The sequence below is a fragment of the Gigantopelta aegis genome, chromosome 4 (genome assembly GCF_016097555.1).
Source record: "Gigantopelta aegis isolate Gae_Host chromosome 4, Gae_host_genome, whole genome shotgun sequence".
In the NCBI taxonomy this organism is placed as follows: Eukaryota; Metazoa; Mollusca; class Gastropoda; order Neomphalida; family Peltospiridae; genus Gigantopelta; species Gigantopelta aegis.
The window spans coordinates 14,443,287-14,465,588 of record NC_054702.1 but is presented as its reverse complement, the minus strand read 5'-3'; the positions used below and the strand labels follow the sequence as shown (position 1 = coordinate 14,465,588).

The following is a 22,302-nucleotide window of genomic DNA, read 5'->3' as shown; positions in this document are numbered from 1 at the left end:
CTGTGTCTTTGTTTCCATGTGGGCGGGACGCAGCCCAGTGGTACAGCGCGCGGTCAGTGTGGGATCGATTCCCGTCGGTGGGCCCATTGGGCTATTTCTTGTTCCAGCCAGTGCACCACGACTGGTATATCAAAAGCCATGGTATGTACTACCCTGTCTGTGGGATGGTACATATAAAAGATCCCTTGCTGCTAATCGAAAAGAGTAGCCTATGAAGTGGCGGCAGTGGGTTTCCTTTCTCAATATCTGCGTGGTCCGTAACCATATGTCTGACGCCATATAACCGTAAATAAAATATTTCTTTCTTTCTGTTTTCATGCTATCCGCGAACGGTACATGATCAGTGTACGTGAACCTGGAGTTACTTTTCAAGTCAGTGATTTTTTTTATGATTGTGCAAAATCCCACAAAAAATAACACCATATGGAAGAAAAACATTTGTTTTGTTTAACGACACCACTAGAGTACATTGATTTATTAATCAATGGCCATTGGATGTCAAACATTTTTGACATATACACATGTAGTCTTAGAGGAAACCCGTTACGTTTCCATTAGTAGCAAGGGATCTTTTATATGCACCATCCCACAGACAGCACGGCCTTTGGTATACCAGTCGTGGTGCAATGAGCTCACCGATGGGGATCGATCCTAAACCGACCGTGCATCAAGCAAGTGCTTTACCACTGGGCTACATCATGCCCTCTCATATGGAAGAAAGTATTATCGATACGAGTAAACAGGGTTTCTAGATTATGGTAGCCCATTCCCGTGGCTAATGATATTCAATGTTGGGCTAGTAAATAACTACTATTGCCATGCCGGCTGGTAAAAAATAGTTGTCAAATGCTGCATATGAATATCCTGACCCCACTCCCAATCTTAGTGTTTTTATTTCCCTCTTTAGGTGACATATCCGATTATTACTATTAGTGTCTCCACGAGTACTCACGCACGCGCAGAGTCCAGCAAGACCCGAATCCATTCACAGGACTCGAGTACCTGTGCAAGGAAGAACACTAATTTAATTTTTAAAATTTTATGTCATTTCGCCATATGCTTGCAGCCAGTTACATTATAGGGCTATGAAAATGTGTGGAATGAAATACAATGACATGATTTGGCATCCATGTTCAGCGCTGGAATGAAGATGCATACCGCTATTTCACTTTACTTTCATTATCATCTAGTGTAAGTGTCGGGTACTCTGGTCCGGGTCGAGTTTGACCCTCAAGTACTCTAGTCCAATATTTTGGACTTGTATTTACTATAAGTAAACTAGGGCTAGTGAATTTTTAATCATGGCTAGTAAATTTCTAAAATGACTGATCCAATGGCTAGTGGATTTTATAAAAATTATAGAAGCCCCGGGGAGAGAAAGTCTAAACAAACCATTATTTATACCATGTCTGTCAGTGCTTTCTCAGTTGGGTATACATGCACAGGTATTTTGAGTACATAAAAACAATCAACACGGACACAGATTCACAAAACAGATAGATGAAAAAGGTGCATATGAAAATAAAGCTTTTAGTCATTCCAGTATACTTTTTTCAATAAAAGGATTAAGTTTAGCTTGGTCAGTTGAATGTTTGCCCCAGGTGCTCAATTTGTAAATTGAAACACTCTGTGTGAACCCAATGATAACATTAAATCATAACAACTATTGTAGATTATCTTTCAGGCAATATTGGGTTTCTTGGCCTTTACTGACAAGTGAAACAAGGGTGAATAACAACATACTATATTTACATATTAACAATACATTTTCAACCATTATTTACAAAGCATGCATTTACATCATTGCACAGCAAATTCATTCATGAAATATATCTTTATAATTATAGTGAAATGTCACATTAAGAATTGAAGAATTTACTTCCGAAATGGGATATGTCAATTTCCATCATATTGAGAGACAAAAACAGCTTATATCATACAAAGCACAATTTTAACATCCTGTGTTATGAGTATAAATCGTGTTTTGACATAAACATTGTCTTATTATTGAGTTGCACAAATATCATATATAATACCTTCAATGCTCTGAAAATTGGCATCACATTTAGGAAATGAACTCTTCAATTATACTTAAAACAAATAATTAAAATAAAGGATATATTCAGGAAAGATAAAATAAAGCTGATCAACAACTTAAAATCAAGCTGACAGTAACATGCAGTATTGTATTAATTCAGTATTCAGCACTGTTAAGAAATGTTCCCCTTCAAAAGGCATAAATTATATGTAAGATCATCCTTTAAAATGTTAAACTAACTCAAGTAACTTGATTTACTACTTCAATAAATACTTAGTCTAACTCAATGAAAAAAAACAATGTGTGTGTATTGTCACTTGCACATGTAGCACTCGCTAATCCAAATTTTAAAATGTTAATCGTAAGAAGTAAATACTTGTTTACAATCATTCATGGTGTTCTGAATTAGATAAACCACCTATTGTCTTTTACATATATGACATTTCTGGAAGTAGAGAAGATTTTTTTAAACTGGCTTAATTATCCCTTTTTCGGCCCAAAAACCACAGCCCCCCCACCCCCAACCAGGGTCTGAATGATGAAATACCCAAATTTGTTTTTCCATATGCCAAGGAAGCTTCCCACAAAATGTGGTGGTAACTGCAAAAGCAGGATGAGAAACATAACAGATATAATTATTGCTTTTAACCAACAGTTAACAGAATTTGTTTTGAAATAATAAAAATAATGTTTCACTGGTTGGAGTTTGGGGACAAGAAGTAAAATATTTAAGTCAGTCTCATCAAAATTTTGGTCACATCAAGAAACGGTGTTGAGCTTCTGTAGACATTAAATAGTTAAAAATTTGTTTTGTTTAACAACAACACTAGAGCACATTGATTAATTAATCATCGGCTATTGGATGTCAAACATTTGGTAATTCTGACTCGTAGGAAACCCCCTACATTTTTCCATTAGCAGCAAGGGATCTTTTATCTCCATTTTTCCAGACAGGAAAGCACATGCCACAGCCTTTGATAAATTGTGGTGCACTGGTTGGAATGAGAAAAAACCCCAATCAGTTGAATGGATCCACCAAGGTGGTTTGATCCTGCGACGCAAGCACTTCAGCCTAGAGCTCAACCGACTGAGCTAAAGCCTGCCCCCCTGTAGACATTAAGACAACCACAAATGTAAAAATGGCCAAGGAGAAAGAAGTTATTATCATACGCCCGAAACCGCAATTCCAGGGATCATTGGAAGATGTTAGCAATTTCATTGGCTATTGGGATGTTCGGACCTTGAGCTTGAACTTTTTTAACATGCCCATATACCACTACGGTTTCAAGCATGTGTATTCCGGGTCCTGTCTCTGTATACCCAGAGACCTGACCAAGGACAGAAAGTTAAAAGGACAATTTAGAATATTACTTAAAAAATGGAAGAGGGGAGATTAATAAAGTATAACAAAAAATAACATACATTTGTACTCATTGAGAAATTTTGTCGCTTAATTTAGAATTTAGCCTAAAATAAATTATTTAAATATAATTTATATTTAATTTTATTTATTTGCCCTTAGGAGGTTGGTATGGGGGGGGGGGGGGGCGCAAGGACCGGAGGTTGGAGGTTGACAGGGAAGTTATTTAGTAGGTGGGAAAAACAGAGGAGCATCAGTCATATGGGATCCGTCAGTGTGACCAGCCAAGGGGACATACCTAATACCCCAGGACATACCTAATACACCCTACAGCCGAAACCGCCTATCCCCACCCCACCCACCCAAGACACTCCCAGCGAATCCAACTGCTGTGCCTTCCAATCATGGTGTTCCTCAAAGGATTGGATATAGATTTCCAGGGTTGGCACCACTAGAAGAGTTATGCATAATCCAACGTTGGAAGATTGAAGATGTTCGGACCGGTCTAATGGAATAGGGAGGAAATGCCACAGATAAGAGGTCAGGTTACGAATTCAAAAAAATACTATCAATAATTCTAAACAAGAAATTAAATATGAACCAGAAGTACAATACATGGTCCTAAGAAAACCAAGTACTTTTGAAATGTGGTTGTCTGAACAGCTGTCCCAATACCGTTTATTATTATGTAGCTTAAGACAAACTCTTGTAGCATATCATTTTATTATGTATATTGAACAAATTAAATCATGAGTAGAACATTGCGATAATGTTGGATTAATCCTCTATTTAAAAAACATAAATCTTTATGTTTTGTTATTACGAAAACAAATTCATCGGGGCTGGGCAAGAACTGATGTTCAAGTCTAAACAAATATTTTTCTCCCTTACTATTTTTGTTTTCATTCCTGCTGGAAAAGAAGTTACGCAAATTAAGCCAAACCTTTACCATGGATTTTTGGGTGAGAGAAAAAAGGTTTTCGGTCTCCTCTATATATGATAATTTCTGAAACTGCCCTCACTGTTTAATGAACCACTGCATACAGTTATTAATAATCCTAGAGGTTTTTAAAATATGTAGCAGAAGCTTTCTGTTTTTGAAGAGCGTTTCACGTCTTCCTCAAAACACACTGAGATTTTAAACACAAACTCGACTGCAGGCAGCTGTTTTCTGCAGACTTGGTGTGTGAGCTTCCACATAAAGTTCTTTTCTTTAGAGGTGTAACGTCACTGCCGCACAGCACACTGTTTTCATTCAGTATGTTATCAATGGCGGAACTCTCCATGTCCTTGTGCATCTCAACTGCCTTTTGTAGTCTCACAGATTTATCCACTGTTGACGATACAGACTGTGAATAAACAAATATGCAAAACATTAACAATATAGAAGACAGGTTACTGCTATACTATCAAACAGCAATCTTACAGTTTAGAACAGAGATGGGGGAGACAGAGAGAGGGTAGAAATAGAGGTGTTTTACTTTTAGTATGTTATATGAAGCACTTTGCATCTTACTTTCAATATTGGTGAACATGTTTTAAGGAAAATGTCAATAATTCCTTAATAATGCAATTCCTACAATTAAGAAAATGTCTATGGCAAAAAACATGCAGTGGAATATCAAATATAGTCCACATAAAAAAGTGCCACAGAGAATTAAAACTTTCATAGCACTGCCTATTTTAATATAGACGTCGCCTGTTGGTCAATCCTCAACATTAATACAAATGTTAATAGTGTTGTTTTGTTTTTTAAAATGAAAAATTGCAGGGATTGATAATGGGTGCTACAAACATAAAACTTGAAGTATATTTTATAGATTATAGAAGTTTTAAACTGGCATATATTTATTTGTACTAGCTCAGTTAAAGAAACAAGCATTCCCTGGGTACTGAGCTAAAGCAATACAAGCCACCAACTAATTTTCATATCTCGAAAGTTCAAGGGCCATAACTCTGTAAAAAAGAAGAAGAGTAAATCCCTACAAAAGTTAAAAATGTAACTACCGGTACATGTGATATATATATACAAAATTTCAGATCAATTACTTAAGTATAACTGATGGGCAGTGGCAACTGAATTTACTTTATTATTTGTACTAATCTGCCATAATAAGATGATTTCAATTTTGAGAGCTGTATTTGGAATAAGCAAATGCCTACTTTAAACAAATATTCTGACACTACTGCTAAACCACTACATGTCCCCTTTCGGGAACAAATAATTTTTTAAGGTCATAACTCAGTCAAAAATGGGCCAATCGTTATGAAAGCTGATCTGTAAGTCTTATATGATAAAGCTATATAGAAAAGTTCAACTCAATATATTAAAACATTGTAGGAAAACTAAAAGTGGGACACATGTATGTATGGACAGACAGATGGAGTCAAAACCTACAGTGTTGGAATGGTACAGGACAAAGCAGATACTTACTATGAATAACAAATGTCTGTTTCACAGGGTTCATACACTTCAAATGGTTTCATTTTCCAGGACTTTTAAGGGCATTTTTCGTTCATTTTCCAGGACTATTTTACCTTTTTCCAGGGGTCTGAATATATGACTTGGAAAGAAGTTTTTGTTTAACGACACCCTGGCAGATTGTTTAGTCAGTGGATGCTATGTCTCCAACATACAATACTTGTTACACACGGTCTACAGTAGTCACACCCCACTCTGGATATAACTTTTGGATGGTAAAGTTGTACACACACACACACATACACACATACACACACAGACACACACACATACATATATACATACACACAAAATAGTGATATAAATATGTATCTAATACTCAAATAGAATACATATATGTGTGTCTGTGTGTGTGTGTGTGTGTCTATATATATATACACATACCCAAACAAGTATGAAACAGCTTAGAACGTTTATAATTATTGGTGTGATCTAAACCGGTCTTGTCCACGCCTCCTTGTGTAAATTAGTTGTCAATTAATTCCTTGCAGCTAAAGTTCAGCTGCTAAATCAAAGTGTGTTGCATGTGCGCCTTCTGAAATATACATCTCCTTTGTTTTGGCTTGGCCTTTGCAAATCTCTATGGTGTTAAACTCATTCTTAATCTCATGTTACATCGATGGGGTTTATTTAAAGATATGGGCTTCTTTCCGGTCAATTGATTAATCATGGTCACGACTCACCGCACAGGATTCAGACCCAAGTGATGGGCCATTGTTAAAGCGATAGCTCACTTTGTGAGATGTTAAGTCCTACTTAATTATACACTGTTTAATTAACGTTTACGAGCTAAATGGATTTATTCAGTTACTCGAATTTGTCGGGATTCAACAGGTCCATAAAATTATTTACATGCAAGTAGTCAACTTATATGACGTCAGACGCGTGCTTGTTTTTCTAAAAATATTTTTTTTTAGCCACCTGTTGTTAAACGTACACTTTCCGTTAGGCATTTTCGCAGAAATCATTTACACATCTAACCGGTTTTTTTGGTGTTTTTTTAATGTCATACTGGTATATATTTTTTATCTGGATTCCATGCTTGAAGAATTGTGTCGCCATCTCAATTAAGATTATCTACTCGTGCTCTAACAAGCACCACTACGCCGATCTACAGACCAAATAAACCAACACAGTATTTCCTGCTCAACAACTGACCAATGGCAGTCGACCTCATTATAATCATCGATGCGGTTAGGTATAGTTTTTGTGGGGGGTTTTCTTTCTTTCTTTTGGGGGAGGAGTACCTAAGTCAAACGTGATTATTTATGTATTTGTAACATCACTAAAAACAAATTAGAAACAAAATTTCAAATTTCCAGGACTTTCCAGGAGGTAAACTGACCTTTCCAGGACATTTAAGGACTTTCCAGGGTAAAAAAAAAACAATTAAGCACTTTCCAGGGTTTTCCAGGGTTTTCCAGGATGGTTTCAACACATAATGAATACTCGGGGTGTAATGATATATTAGAATATTTGGTGCACCGAACAGCGATCTGTATCGTAGTTGCATTTATGTTCGTCACTAGCTGAACCGAATACATATATGTAATGCTAACTGTACAATTTATGTTTTTAATTCACACTAACCAAAATGCAATACCAATTCGACTGTTTTGATAATGAGCATATTTTGTTTGTGTATGCACTGTAACTTCAATATGCAAGTGTTTAAATAGCTATTACAGCAAAATAAATGTGTATAATTCTTAACAAGAAAAAATACAAATATAGTACATATCAAAAAACAAAACAGCCATAAATGGTTGCATTTTACTGCAAAAAGGTGGACATGTTAGTGTTCCTCAAACAGAACGTGATTCTTGATGAGACAATAGACACACCCTTGATTAATATGTTTTTACTTTAAAAATAAGAATAAATACAGTTCTTCCTTTCTGCAAAACCTTTTCAATTTTATGAATAAATATTTGTATTCACGAATTAGTCACTCATATTTGTGATATGTCTCGTATTCGCCACCATGTGTATTCGTTTCAGCCCTAATGAATATCCTGAGAACAAATTATGGTCTTACCTTTGTAAAGGAATGAATGAAAGAATGTTTAACAACATCCCAGCATATTGGATGTCAAATTAAGGTAAATGCAAAAATGAAGTACCTTTGTAAGAGAAGCAAGACAACAGCTGGAACTCTGTAGTCGGTCTCTGCACAACTGGCTTAACAACAGACCATTTTCTGAGACATCCTTAGCAAGCACTTTCTCGTCTTTGATCAATTTCAGTTCCACCTGAAAGTAATTCACATGTAAAGATATATTATGATTAAAGTTTGCAAAAATATTGCTATCTAATCTGAGAACAGAGATAACAAATAATTGAAGCTGTAAGGCCAGTAAGCACAGGGTTCTCAATCCAGTACAGACTCCTGATATAGAGGGAGCTTTAATGAACACCAGTAGGTGCAGGGTTCACATCCCAGTGGTAGCTCTAATGCAAAGACGTTTTTAATAACACAGACCTCACTCCTGTTTGGTGCATCCTTTCCCAATCTGCGAACCGCGGTTCATTTCAAATTTTTTTTAAAATGGTACATGTATAAACGTTTCTGCATCTTGCTGGTAATCCCAATGACCCATAAAGTATTTTGGCCAATCACAGCATTCGATTCCCTTAAACCTGACATATTTGCATGGGTGACAAGTGCTGTTCAGATCCTGCACAGAACCCACAAATTTCTTGCCGATACAGTAAAAATTGTAACCTCCCAAAATAGGGGCTGACCTGAGAGATTAATCCGCCGATAGAATAAACATTTTAAGTATGTTTCGTCCCAGTTGTAAAAATGTTAAAAAGTAAAGACGTGTTAAATTCAAGAATTATAAAATGGCACCCAATTTCCGTCATATTAATTTAAAACGATTCAAAATCACTAATTTTTTATCAGAACGAAATCATCCACAGTTCCAGAACTACAGTATATGCAAACTACTTTGCACTTTTTTCTTTCTTTTTTTTAAATATTAATCGTTGTAGATTTTTTTTTCACTTTCAGTACGAGCAAAATATTAACAAAAATAATAACTAGTTAAATAATTATTATTATATATTATGTGCATGACTTGTGCTTGCTTATCTTCTTTTTTTAAAATCAGGGATACCTATTTATGTAACTTGTGTTCAGTTAAATAATCAACAGTAATCCTATATATTATGTATTTGTGCTTATATTGAGTAATTCATACTTTAAAAAATATATATACTTATCATCAAAGATTTGACATTATTAAAATAATAAACATTACAGAAATATGTCTTGACATATATTTCTTTTTGACTTCTATAATGTGTACATGACACCCATATATTATGTACTCCGGAATGCATCTAAAGACAACTGAATTTTAAAACAAAATACAGGAGAGACTATCCCCGGACCTCCTAGCATTCCTACCCTCAAATTATTTTGACAACCCTCTCAACACAAATCCTGGGGGACACATTGCCCAAGTATCCCAGACCCAACACACTAACATGACATGGTAAAAATGCTATTTTTGTTTTCTAGTTAAGATATAATTTTATATTTACAATTATTTTACAAATGACCATTAAAAATATAATGTCTTGCTCTTAAAATAGTTTATGAAAATGTATGTATGATAACTGGCGTCCTTGTATTACTTGTGAAAAGTATCGTGAATAAATCGAACAATGGACCAAAAATAAAAAATCGAACCGAAAATAAAAAACCCAAACCGTCCCATCCCTAATACCATGGCCTTTGATATACAACTCTGAACAAGGAATAGCCCAAAAGTTTAACAAAACTGTTCTTCTATTTTAATACTTGAAGTTTCTAGTATGAGTTCTGTGTGAGATTCAATAGCTAAACATTAATGATTAAAAACACAAAGCAAACCTTAGAGAAATTGAATTTGATAGTTGTGTCTGAAATAGAACCGGGAAGGATTGGACATGGTGATTCAATACTGGTAGGGGTGGGATTTAGCGAACCACCTCGGTGGATCCATTCAGCTGATTGGTTTTTTTCCTGTTCCAACCAGTGCACCACAACTGGATAAAGGCCATTGTATGTGCTTTCTTGTCTGTGGGGAAATGCATATAACAGATACCTTGCTGCATTAGGTAAAATGTAGCGGGTTTCCTCTGATGACTACGAGTCATAATTACCAAATGGTTAACATCCAATAGCTGATGATTATTAATCAATGTGCTCTAGTGGTGTCGTTAAACAAAACAAACTTCAATACTGGAAATACAATAAAGAAAACACTGCTGTTTATGAATGGCTCAGCCCATCAAACACTCACCAAGTGAGAAAGCGATAGATTAGACAAGTCTACAGCTTTTTCACGACACAGTCTACATGTGTGTTTTCTCTTTCTTGCTGTAGACATTATGGCATTGTCAAGTCTGGGAATAACAATTTCATTGAACAATGCTCTTTTCTTCACATCACATGGTTCAAATTCTGAAAAAAAAAGATACACTAGTATATCAGCAAAGTTAATCCAGGAGAGAGAGAGAGAGAGAGAGAGAGAGAGAGAGAGAGAGAGAGAGAGAGAGAGAGAGAGAGAGAGAGAGAGAGAGAGAGAGAGAGAGAGAGCATAATATCAATCCTAATTGATGATCAAACAATTATACAAATGCTGGTAACATTTTATTCAGTATTCTGTAGCGAATTTGCTATGCAAGTTTCAAAGATCATGATACAATTCTGAACTGTTTAGGAGTTGCTAATCACTTTTCAAATGATTAGCAACTGTTTTTCTAAACAAAATATTCCATTCACTGTGTAACTCGTTAAAAGTACTAGTATGTAACAGACAATCTGAGTGATAAGTTTTAAGGACAATTTTATTAAATGAAAGAACAATTTGAGATTCTTTTTATTTCCAGATCTGGCAGTTTTTAGATAAAGTTTTCCAGTTACAACTTTATTTATGACAATACACAGTGGGTCCTGTCCATTTGTAACTAAATTTACAATAACATATTTACATCCCAACTCCCAAGTTTCTGGTCATAAGATGTGGATTTTTAAAAACAAAATACATGTAAATGTCATCACATTCTACAGGTTTTAAAAAAGTTATTAAAAAATACATTTTTAACATTCCAAGAATTTTATAACCATAAAAATTGATGTAAGTATAGGGTCATTCCATGTCAGATCACCCAATGGGTTAAACCCTACCCTCTCCAATTTCAATGAAATTTGGTTATTGTGGCCAAAAAACCTGAAATTCCAAGTTTCAGCTTAATCGGACCAACAGTTTCCGAGTTATGGCCGTTCCTTTTTTTTAAATTTTGTTAAAAAAGGGTGTGGCCACCCTTTTTAAATTGCCATAACTCAGCAACCAATGGTCCAATTTTGACAAATGAGGTATCATTGGAAAGGGGGAATTACAAGGAATCCAAATCTGGCATTATTCCTGACAATTGGGTTACTTTTGGGCTGATGACCTTTTAATTGACCTTGTGGGACACGTGACTTTGAGATGACCTTTGATTAAAATTATAGCCCAACATGTTATCTACAACATATAAAAAAATTGGAGGTGGAAAATGTTTCATTAGTCAGCAATTTCAGTTTGAAATATGTACCCAGACCAGTGTTTCAATCCTAGTTGGAATGGATATAAGCAATATCTTTTTTTATAGTTTAACCCCACATACACTAAAGCTTAAGTGCACCAACAATGGCATGTAGGTCTTAAACTCTGTCTAAAGATGAAATAAGAAATCTTTATACAAGCTGTTTTTACCTGATGTATCTTCGTTGTCTTGAGATGACCAATGCTGTTCTCCTATTGCAATGTTTTGCTGAAAGGACGTATCATAGATCTAGAATAAAAAAGCCTATAAAGTATATATGGATAATTACTGTGTCTTTGCAACCAGTCGGTACTAATTGTTAATAATTTTTTTTATTGTTTTGGTTTTTCCTTGGAAATCACTTTCATAGTCAATATTTATATTAATCCAGCATTAAGCTAAAAACATATCCGAAGATCAAGTCTTCAATTTAATCTTTGTATCATTGTTCAGGGGTGCAGGAATGGAAACTATTTCACTAGTCTGCATGACCAGAACCAACTAAAATGTACTAGGCCGCCAGAATTATACTAGTCCACCAGCCTATAGAACAATATATTATTGTTTAACAACAGTATAGTATAAACTGTCTTTACTTCAAATGATATATATACATGTATGTATTCAATTTAAAAAAACATTTACGACACTTGGTACGTGATCATAATCACGTGGCAAACGAAAGAAAGCCCCAAACCTTGATTGACAAATGTATACATTTTTTAACATTCTGGTTAACCTTCTGACTACTGCAGGCGAGATATCTCGCCCGACGTCATGTCAGTCGACATACTGTACACTGTATACAGTGCATTCCCCAATTCATATTTCCCGCCGTTTTACATACGACACTCACTGGAAAAGTGTTTTTTTAACAGGAAACACTTTATTTTACAGCATGCTAGCTTTTGTCTGTTGTTTTTAAGTGGAAAATAGCTTGGAATTTCCAATTCAAAAAGTGGTTTTCGGCAAGTATTTTTGACTGACAACAATGGCGGCACATCGCGGTTATTTTCAGGGATCGATAACTGATTGTGACAGCTAATTTTCTAATAAATTTGATCGTTTAACAACAACGAAAATCACCAAATATTGCAATATGAATCGTAGTTCGTTTTTAAAAAACAATTCTGGTCAGAAAACCACTGTTATCGGTAATAATGGACATAAATACTGGACAGCTGGCCACAAATGCCCATAAGTAAACATGACTTTTTCTATTTTTTTCTTAATTTTAATCAACATTAACTGATCTAAAATATCATAAAAATTACAAAAAAACCCACGAAAATAATACTTACCGATTCATATATATTTTATGTAAAAACTACAAACATGTTTTTTGTTAATAATTAATTCAGTAGTCTAAAGGTTGATACTATGTTTTTTACATAATTGTTTCATATAGACCTGCAAAATTCAAGTGACATCACGCAAGTATTTAACAAAACCATTTATTCAAAATAAATCAGCAACATACTTTCATTGTAAATAAGCTATTTCTAGGAAGTATTGACCTTTGACTGGCACTATTTTCAGACTGTTGTGCTCGCACAGTTTGAAAGTCCAAAGTTATCAATGCGGTACATGTTTGTTGTGTATTTCGGAAAGAGTTCAACCTGTACCCCTCTATATCAAAGGCTCTAAGAATCCATGGCGTTTCTCCCCCAAGGCAGTTTGCCCCAAGTTTGACCTGTTCACCGCCAAGTTGATTCACCCAAAACTTTCAGTCAGTTCATCCCCCCAATTCCCAATTATTTGTTACTTTTAAACAATTATTGTATACTATAGTTTCTTTAGAGGCATGTTAAAGTGTGTGTGTGTTTCTTTTCTAAGCATGATTTGCTGGTCCAGTCATTCGTCATTCCTAAGCATTGTTATCAGTAATATCACGAGTTGTCATCGCCTATCCATGGTATAAATAGCAGGCTGTATTTATCCTTCTGTTGGTTAATATCGCAGAATGTTTTTGGTGACTGCTGACGTTGTAGTTTGTTGTATTTGTCCGCATGAAGAACTGGAGCCAGCTTTATATTACTATTAGTACATTTAAATTACCAGGATGTGTACCACCTCCTTATGGTGGGATAGACCACGGGTTTCGGTTTCAATACAACAGGTGCTCTTTGAATACACCTGAAAAATGCTGTTTACCATTCAGGTATGAAGAACCTGCGACATGGCACATCTGACTGAGAATTAAGCATTGATGACATTCATAATAACTCTATTCCAGATTCTTACGAAAGTAAAATTCCGCGTGATCTGGAAATGTAAATCATACTTGCATCAAATTTCGACGACTGCCGAACCACGCATCTAAAAATGCACATGGGAGTGTGCCAAATCACCTAAAAATAGGGTAGGGTTACATTCTAAAGAGGAAGCTAGGCATATACAGATGGGTCCGGACCACACATTCACATCGACACAGTGGTATCTTTATGGGGGCGAACTGGTACCTTTGTGGAGGCAAACTGGTTTTGCACATGGGGGCGAACTGACATCCTATTTGGGGGCGAACTGGCATGGGGGCAAAACGTCTGGTACCCGGGCTCTAAAGACTAACCCTGTCCCTAAAACCATTGAAAGGTGGGTACGGGTCGAACTCTAGACCGAGTACTCTCACTGTAAAAGAGCTAGATGGACATTTGGACATAAATACGCTCTTATTACAGTCAGAGACCAAGCTATGTATTTTTTTGGCAATTGCCGACAACCAAAAAGTTGTCAAAGATTTCCGCTCTAATACCACAACAATTCTATGTTTGACGTCAAATACATTTACATTGACTATTTTCGAGTTACTTGATTAAAAAAAACCCAGATATTAATCTGTATATTGTAATGGTTTTTTCAAGATTTCTGTCTGGACAAACTTTGGAGGAAATCTAACGGCAATTAAAGGTAGGAAAGTAAATTTTCGTAGTTGCTAACAATTTGGTTCGGACAGTAATACACACACTACAGAAAGAAACCCGACAGCACCCATATTCAGTTAAGCTTCGACAGTAGAATTCTAAGTTTGCCGACCTATATCGTGACGTTGCGTCACATGATCGCCCACTCAGCCATTCCGTCTTCCAGAGGCCGTCTCAAAACAACAAGTGCCTGACAATCACAAAAAAAGAGTTTGTTTTGTGTAACGACACCACTAAAGCACATATATCATTAATCATCGGCTACTGGATGTCAAATATTTGGTAATTTATCATAGTGTTAGAGAGGAAACCCGCTACATTTTATCATTAGTAGCAAGTGATCTTTATATGCCTATGCACTATCCCACAGACAGGATAGCACATATACCACAGCCTTTGATATGCCAAAGTGGTACACATGCGAAGCAGGAATACGACTCGTAGGTGAAATACTTTTTTGACCTTGAGAAAACGTGAATGTAATATTGTTTCTGTGTGTGTGTGTGTGTGTGTGTGTGTGTGCGCGCGCGCGCATGTGTGTGTATACCACTCTCTGTCGCTTTGGTGATTGTCCACAGCCCAGTGGTAAAGCGCTCACTTGATGCGTTGTCGGTCTGGGATCGCAGGCCTCGAAATTCGGTGTTAAAAGGGCAGGCTATAATAGCCTTTAAAAATCTAGGAAATGAAGGGCACCAAGGCTAACCTTAAAGGCACAAAGGCTACGTTCATACATTTTCAAAGGGCACCAAGGCAGGGTTTTTTTTAGGAAGTCAATGTAACCAGAAAAAACCTTTTATCTGTAATTCTGTTAAATTGGTCATTCATCAATAAATCAAAGTATTGTAGTGATGTCATTAAACAAAACAGTATTTTAATTTGTTTGTGGTGTCCTTAAAGACAACTTTGGTGGAGAGAGATTATGACTATCTGGTCTCCTTGAACAAACACTGCTGCTGTTCCATCTCATTACAGCAGGTAATGGATCAAAGTCCACTGGTTTCGGACCATCTGAGCAGATGGAGTATGACTGAAAGAAAATTATATTTGAATGGCTGGACAATTATGTTAAAGTCTTAACATTAAAGAAATAAAATAAAATAATCTTAATTTTATCTATTAGTTTGTGACGGTATCTCCAGAGAATCACTGTAGAATACAGGTACTAAGTTTCAGAATTAACCAATCAAGATTTCTATTTCAATTTTACAATCTCATTAATTTTAAAAAAATAAAAAATAAAAAAAGAAGAAGAAGTTTTTACAAGTTTAGACATCTTTATTATTTTGTGGAGACTACCAAGAGAATATGTGTATTACATTTCAGAACAATACAATCAAAGCTTTAGGAAAAGGGATGAAATGTTCAGTGTTAAATTATTTGAAATACAAATAATTAAATAAATAAATGTTCAAAGCAAATCATTTAGGTTTTTAAAAATTTAATCTTTATATTATTTTTGTTGTAAATTCTATATTTAACAATAATAAAAAAATCCACCCTAATTTCAACTTTTTCTCCAACAAACATAATCGTAACAACAAGATTAACCAAATGACCCATTTAATTATAGAATAAAAAATGTGGAGGGAAATCCCATTCTGTCAAGTGACTGTTTTCACAAAAACGTAAATATTGTCGGACACCATGGCCTATTTTCTAAAGTATGTTTTCAGCATTTATGGATTATTTTCAATGTGTGTGTGTGTGTGTGTGTGTTAAATGGAGGTTGAGAGGTGTGTGTGCGTTTACAAAAAGTCATAGTTTTTTTTCCGCATGCAAAGGTGAAGATAAACCATCGATGCTGCTACAAAGTACCCCCTTCCCCGATGTATAGGCCTATCAACTGCTGAGCATGGGTAATAATTAAATAAACGGAATATTCAAGAATAACCACAAATATTAAACAGTTCACACATTTATTTCAGTGTTTCAGTTAATTGGGAATAAATTAATTTGGGTGATTTTAGCATGGGTCTGTTCAATAGGCTAATAAACATTAAAATTATAAGTCCGTCCCACAGGGAACGCTTTAGCCGGAGTACTCTGACTGTAAGAGAGCTAGACGGACATTTGGACATAAACACGCTCTCATTATTTATGTCCAAATGTTTGTCTAGCTCTCGGTCAGAGTACTCGGGCTAGGAACGCCTTTTTTATTACTATGAAATTTACTACAAGTTATTCATTTCTAAACCGATTGATTTGTAAATTGCACACAAAATTAGTATTGTTTTGTTATTTCCAATACACATTTACTTTTCTAATTTCAGTTTTGTTTGACGTTACGTCAAACAAAACTGAAATTAATAGCAAAAAACATTTTTTATATAATGATGGGACAGACATTTTTTTTATAATTTCAAAATTTGTCATGAAGAATATCGATAACAACAGCCCCAAGTTCAGCCAGCAAATGTTTGTCTAACGTTCATGAACTATTTGATTGGTTCTCAACGTGGCCATTTGGTTTATTGTGAAGCGCACAAACCAGTTTAGCGGACGTTTTTCTGCTCGGTCTGGTTGAACGCAGCTGACATTCAAATAGCTAATAATAATAATTTTTACCTGAAATAATGAAAAAGTTTTGACAATTTTTGTCTTCTTTAGTCTTTTTTTTTTACTTCTAGGCATGGTTTAGTCTATTTTGAGAAGAAAAAAAATTGCCCCGGGATTATTTTTTGGCTATTTACATTTTTTTTTCGTAAATGTATGACGTTAAAACTTTCGGCAATTTACGGTGGGGTTTTTCCCGTAACACTGTACGTTTCAACCTCAATTTATCATTTGTTACGTTCGATGTGCAATTATAATAAATGACCAAGAAACAGTATACAAACACTACTGAGGAACATCGAATTCGTGCATGTTTAATGTTTTAAAATAAAAGTTAGGGTTATACAAGTTTAAAAAAAACAAATATACACAAAAGGGGCACCACGGCAGGCAATTAAAAGGGCACGGTTATTCACAGCCGTAAAGTAACTGGTATTTTTTTAGGCATCATGGCAAATGCCGTGGAGCTGTCGTGAATTTCGAAGCCTGGGATCGATCCCTGTCGGTGGGTCCATTGCGCTATTTCTCGCTTCACCCAGTGCACCACGACTGGTATATCAAAGGCTGTGGTATGTGCTTGATAGATCACTTGCTACTAAAGATAAAATGTAGCAGATTTTCTCTCTAACACTATGATAAAATTACCAAATATTTGACATCCAATAGCCGATGATTAATGAATCAATGTGCTCTAGCGGTGTCGTTACACAAAACAAACTTTTTTTTGTGATTGTCGGTCACTTGTCATTTTGAGACGGCCCCTGGAAGATGGAATGGCTGAGTGGGCGATCATGTGATGCAACATCATGATATAGGTCGGCGTACTTAGAATTCTGCTGTCCGGAGTTTGCTGAAGCTTAGCTGAATGTGGGTGCTGTCGGGTTTCTTTCTGTAGTGTGTGTATTACTGTCCGAACCAAATTGTTAGCAACTACGAAAATTTACTTTCCTACCTTTAATTGCCGTTAGATTTCCTCCAAAGTTTGTCCAGACAGAAATCTTGAAAAAACCATTACAATATACAGATTCCACATACCAGATGATAACTATGTCACCTATATCGACTTCGCTGAGAGCACATAGAGCACAAAGCATGTAATTTTGTGCCAGCTGCCATTTTGACTTTTTTTGGAATATTCTTCAAGGATAGGACTTAATCTAACAACGTCATAACATGTTATAACAGGGATCGATTTTGGCCCATGGCACTACGGCTATTGCCGTAGGTGCCCTTGTTACTGGATGTGGTGCCCCGATAAATTGGACTGTGTCCACGGCCATAAGTAGCCATGGTTGCCTTCCTTGTATGCCCTAGTGCCCTTCTCATGTCTGGTACCAACTAAATTGAACTTTGCAGCATAATATGTCACTTGCCGTGTATTCGTCCATAAGAACAGAAATCCAAAGAAATTATTGCCGACTCTCAGACACACAATTTCGATGGGTGCAACCATATTGTTATTGTTTACAAGCCACAGATCCGAGAACCACGTGGTCGCCGAGAAGTAACTGCGCAGTCGCTCTATAAAGACTGTTCTGCGCAGGGAACCTCATCTCTCACTCGCATCAGTGAAAACTTTACAGAAAGTGGCCTAGGTGCCCTACCCTTGAAAGAAATGTTGCCCTTGGTGCCCCAAAAATTTCCTCAAACCCAAAGCCAAAATGGCCTTGCCCTGAATTTTTTTTAATTCTACCCCTGTTATGATATAAAAGCAAACGTGATGACGTCATATTATTTATTATTTTTTTAAAACATTTTTTAATAATACCACTAGAGATCAATGATTTCATATTAAATGTGTGGATCGTAGTCATAACGGCCCCAGTACTAAACGGCCTTAACAATAATTGGTCAAAACGGCCCTAAAAAAGTCAAAACGGCCAAAGTGAAAAAGGCCCTTAACAAAAGTCAAAACGGCCAAAGTGAAAAAGTCATAACGGCCCTTGAAAAAAGTCAAGACGGCCTTAGTTATAATACTTTAAAAATGTATTTCATCTACACGTGTCAAGAAAGATAACTGTGCAAAGACAGTTTTTATAGTACGGTCTCACTACACAGATATTATCTTCGTCTTATTTATGTTTGAATAAACAAAGAGTTTAAAATCTACATATGTGGTTAGTGTACTAGTACATCTGTGTTAATATGTAGATTTTAAGTACAGGTAAGTTTTGGAGAAACATGAATAGTTATTATTATAACCATTCCAAACACATCTCCCGAGCCATTATACAAGAGATTGCACCAAGCAAACCCCAACCCTACCTCAAAGCCCAATGAGCTTATAATGAACTTATAATGAGCTGTTGTGTGTGTATATTATTTTCATTATTATTTAAGAATTGAATGTTATATTTCTGACGTTCATGCAATGATAAACACCAAAACAGTTTTACACACTACCGTTCATACATAAATGTGTAGGCTAAAACGATTTTGGTGTTTATTATCGCATGAACATCAAAAATATAATGTTCAATTGTTATAATTCTTTTCAAATACAAGGTCAATTGGTGGTCTTAATTATATTAGTAAATTGGGGGACAGGCCCGTTGTGGCCCCCAGGTGAGCAGCGCCACTAGGAACTCGTTCAGACGATACGCAATCACCCGGAAAACCTAGATGTCCACTAACCCTCCACCCCTTTCTGTGATTGAATTCAGTGTTGTTAAATAAAATGTTAATTGGTGGTCTTAAATACAATAGTATATTGCGTTGTGTAGGCTAATAAATTGTTACCAGTGATTCTGTTGTTTTGGTTGTTTTTATATATATGTTTATATAGGCTATATTGATTACTAATTATTACTAATGGGAATTAATTTAACGTGATAGTACCTATTGGCCGTTCTGACCATTTCTTTTGGCCGTTTTGACTTTTTCTTTGGCCGTTTTTGACCATTTTCTTTGGCCGTTTTAACTTTTTTCTTTGGCCGTTTTGACTTTTTTCTTTGGCCATTTTGACTTACATGTTCAGGGCCGTTTCATCATGGGGCCGTTTTGACTGCATACCAATTGTGTCACATACTTTGGAGGCTTTCACCCCTCTTGAAGAGTATTCCATAAACAAGCAACATTGCAGACGGCAGAAAACTGGATGTATTTTTTCCTATGCAATCTCAGCAAAGACGATATCGGCGACATCATTGCAGTCTCGTGTGTGGAATCTGTATATTTGTAGTGTTTTTTTTGCAATTTATGTCTGGACAAACTTTGGAGGAAATCTAACGGTAATTAATGGTAGGAGAGTAATTTTTTGTAGTTGTTAAAAATTTGGTTCAGACAATAGTGATTAATATCTGAAATTTTTTTTAATCAAGTAACTCAATGTAAATGTATTTGACGTCAAACACAGGATTGTTGTGGTATTAGAGCGGAAATCTTTGACAACTTTTTGGTTGTCGGCAATTGCCAAAAAAATACATAGCTTGGTCTCGGACTGTAGTGAGAGCGTGTTTATGTCCAAATGTCTGTGGTGACTCACGACCAGTCGACGACCGGATGTCGTCATTGGAAATGGTCCGCCGCCTGACACCCCTGGAGACGGAAAGTCTACTAGTGCCTCACCATGTTGAGCTTGGCGGGAAAAAGGGACCCACCCATTGGACGAGGAACGTCACGTGGGCAAAGAAACGCCGCAGACGACTCTGGAAGGCCAAGCCCGTCGCTTGCGACTGAACCGTAATAGGAACCAGAAGCATTGACTCAGTCTAATCAGTTAAACCGTAAGTACCCCATTATTATAATCTTAATACTCGGATAAAATCACAACACTGGCGCTGCGAAGATACTGAGAAGATAAAACAGGACATAAAATTAAATTTTTCCTGGAGGATGTGGACCTTTTCCATCTTTTGTGAAGGGGGGGGGAGAGAGGTATCTGCCATGAAAAATCCTGTTTTATCTTGTGTTCCTTAGGGAGAGGGTCCCAAATTATTTTGTGGGGGAATAATAGTTAATTCTCAATTAACTATTGCCAAGTTGAGGGATAATTATTTGAATTATGACTCTTTTTTTTTTAGTAAGGATGTAATTAGGAGGCCAACATCATATAGGGCAAAATATGATCGACCAGTTTTTTTTGTTAGGTTTGTGTAATATAATGTAATATAGTTGCCTTGATTGACATTTGCACAAAAGGATAAGTTGGAATTTATTTAACTGTTGACTTTTAAGTGTTCAACTTTAAGTGTTATTCAAGAAGTTGTTCTTGGTGTTTCATTAATAATAAATTAATATTCATGGATGTGACTTGAACTGTGCTTAATGCATAATTTTAATATTCATGGTTGTGACTTGAACTGTACTTAATGCATAATTTTAATATTCATGGATGTGACTTTGCTCAGTGGATAATACTCGTGGATATAATTTTAATGGCTTTTCTGGATGCCACCGCCAGATAAGTCAGTATCTTTTTACAAATATGATATGACTGTTTCTTTTGGGGGGTAGTCTTAACCTATAACAACAAGAAACCCTGGATATTTCCAAAGAACCTATTTATTCATGGATGGTCATCGAATCCTGGCCCGGATGAATCCAAGCCAGTAACCTGCTGGTGAAGTGTTGATGTTCCCTGAAAATTCAGGAGGTGATCTTCTCTTCTATAAAACGGGGGAGTGTGGTGACTCGCAACCAGTCGACGACCGGATGTCGTCGTTGGAAATGGTCCGCCGCCTGACACCCCTGGAGACGGAAAGTCTACATGTGCCTCACCATGTAGAGCTTGGCGGGAAAAAGGGACCCACCCATTGGACGAGGAATGTCACGTGGGCAAAGAAACGCTGCAGACGACTCTGGAAGGCCAAGCCTGTCGCTTGCGACTTAACCGTAATAGGAAACAGAAGCATCGACTCAATCTAATCAGTTAAACCGTAAGTACCCCATTATTATAATCTTAATACTCGGATAAAATCACAACATGTCTGTCTTACAGTCAGAATACTCGGGCTAGTCGAACTCATGCCAAAACGGGCATATCAGGCAAGCTACTTTAGTATTTTATTTATTACAAACTCAAATGCAAACTGGAAACACTATGTAATGATTTGGCAACCGTCGACAACCAAATGGTCGCAAGCTACTCTTGTCTAAAATACACATTTCATGATTTTGTCCTTAGGCTTAGAATATTCTTCATAACTTACCTCGCGAAATCGTTGTTTGTATCTCTCCTTCTCTTCTCCTGACAAATCAGAATTTTGTTCAAGAACCCTCTCAATTTCTTCATTAATTGTACCTATAATAGAAGTGGCTGCTTTGCCACTTCGACATTGCACATGACCATTATTTGATGCTTGTTGATCAAAATTAAGTTTATCTTCCATTTTGTATTGGCGCTCTCAACTGCGCATGGGCAAAA

The 22,302-nt window shown here is 36.2% G+C and overlaps 1 protein-coding gene across 1 annotated transcript; it reads right to left on the bottom strand.

Moving 5' to 3' along the window:
* Positions 1-3,014: 3,014 nt before the first annotated feature.
* LOC121372008 lies at positions 3,015-22,273 on the bottom strand. Its single transcript, XM_041498247.1, has 5 exons — positions 22,088-22,273; positions 11,634-11,712; positions 10,176-10,336; positions 8,004-8,132; positions 3,015-4,747 (listed from the first exon to the last, which is right to left on the bottom strand). The coding sequence occupies exons 1-5, from the start codon at positions 22,265-22,267 to the stop codon at positions 4,508-4,510; spliced, it is 789 nt and encodes a 262-aa protein (XP_041354181.1). The 5' UTR covers positions 22,268-22,273; the 3' UTR covers positions 3,015-4,507.
* Positions 22,274-22,302: the final 29 nt, after the last annotated feature.

Bases quoted from the DNA above. Each gene is read 5' to 3' on its own strand.
- LOC121372008 (XM_041498247.1), bottom strand. From the start codon at position 22,267: ATGGAAGATAAACTTAATTTTGATCAACAAGCATCAAATAATGGTCAT. The intron at 10,337-11,633 runs GTAAAAACAGCT...TTTTTTTTTCAG, and splicing joins AGACAACGAAGATACATCAG to AATTTGAACCATGTGATGTG. The intron at 4,748-8,003 runs GTACTTCATTTT...GTTTATTCACAG, and splicing joins GTCTTGCTTCTCTTACAAAG to TCTGTATCGTCAACAGTGGA.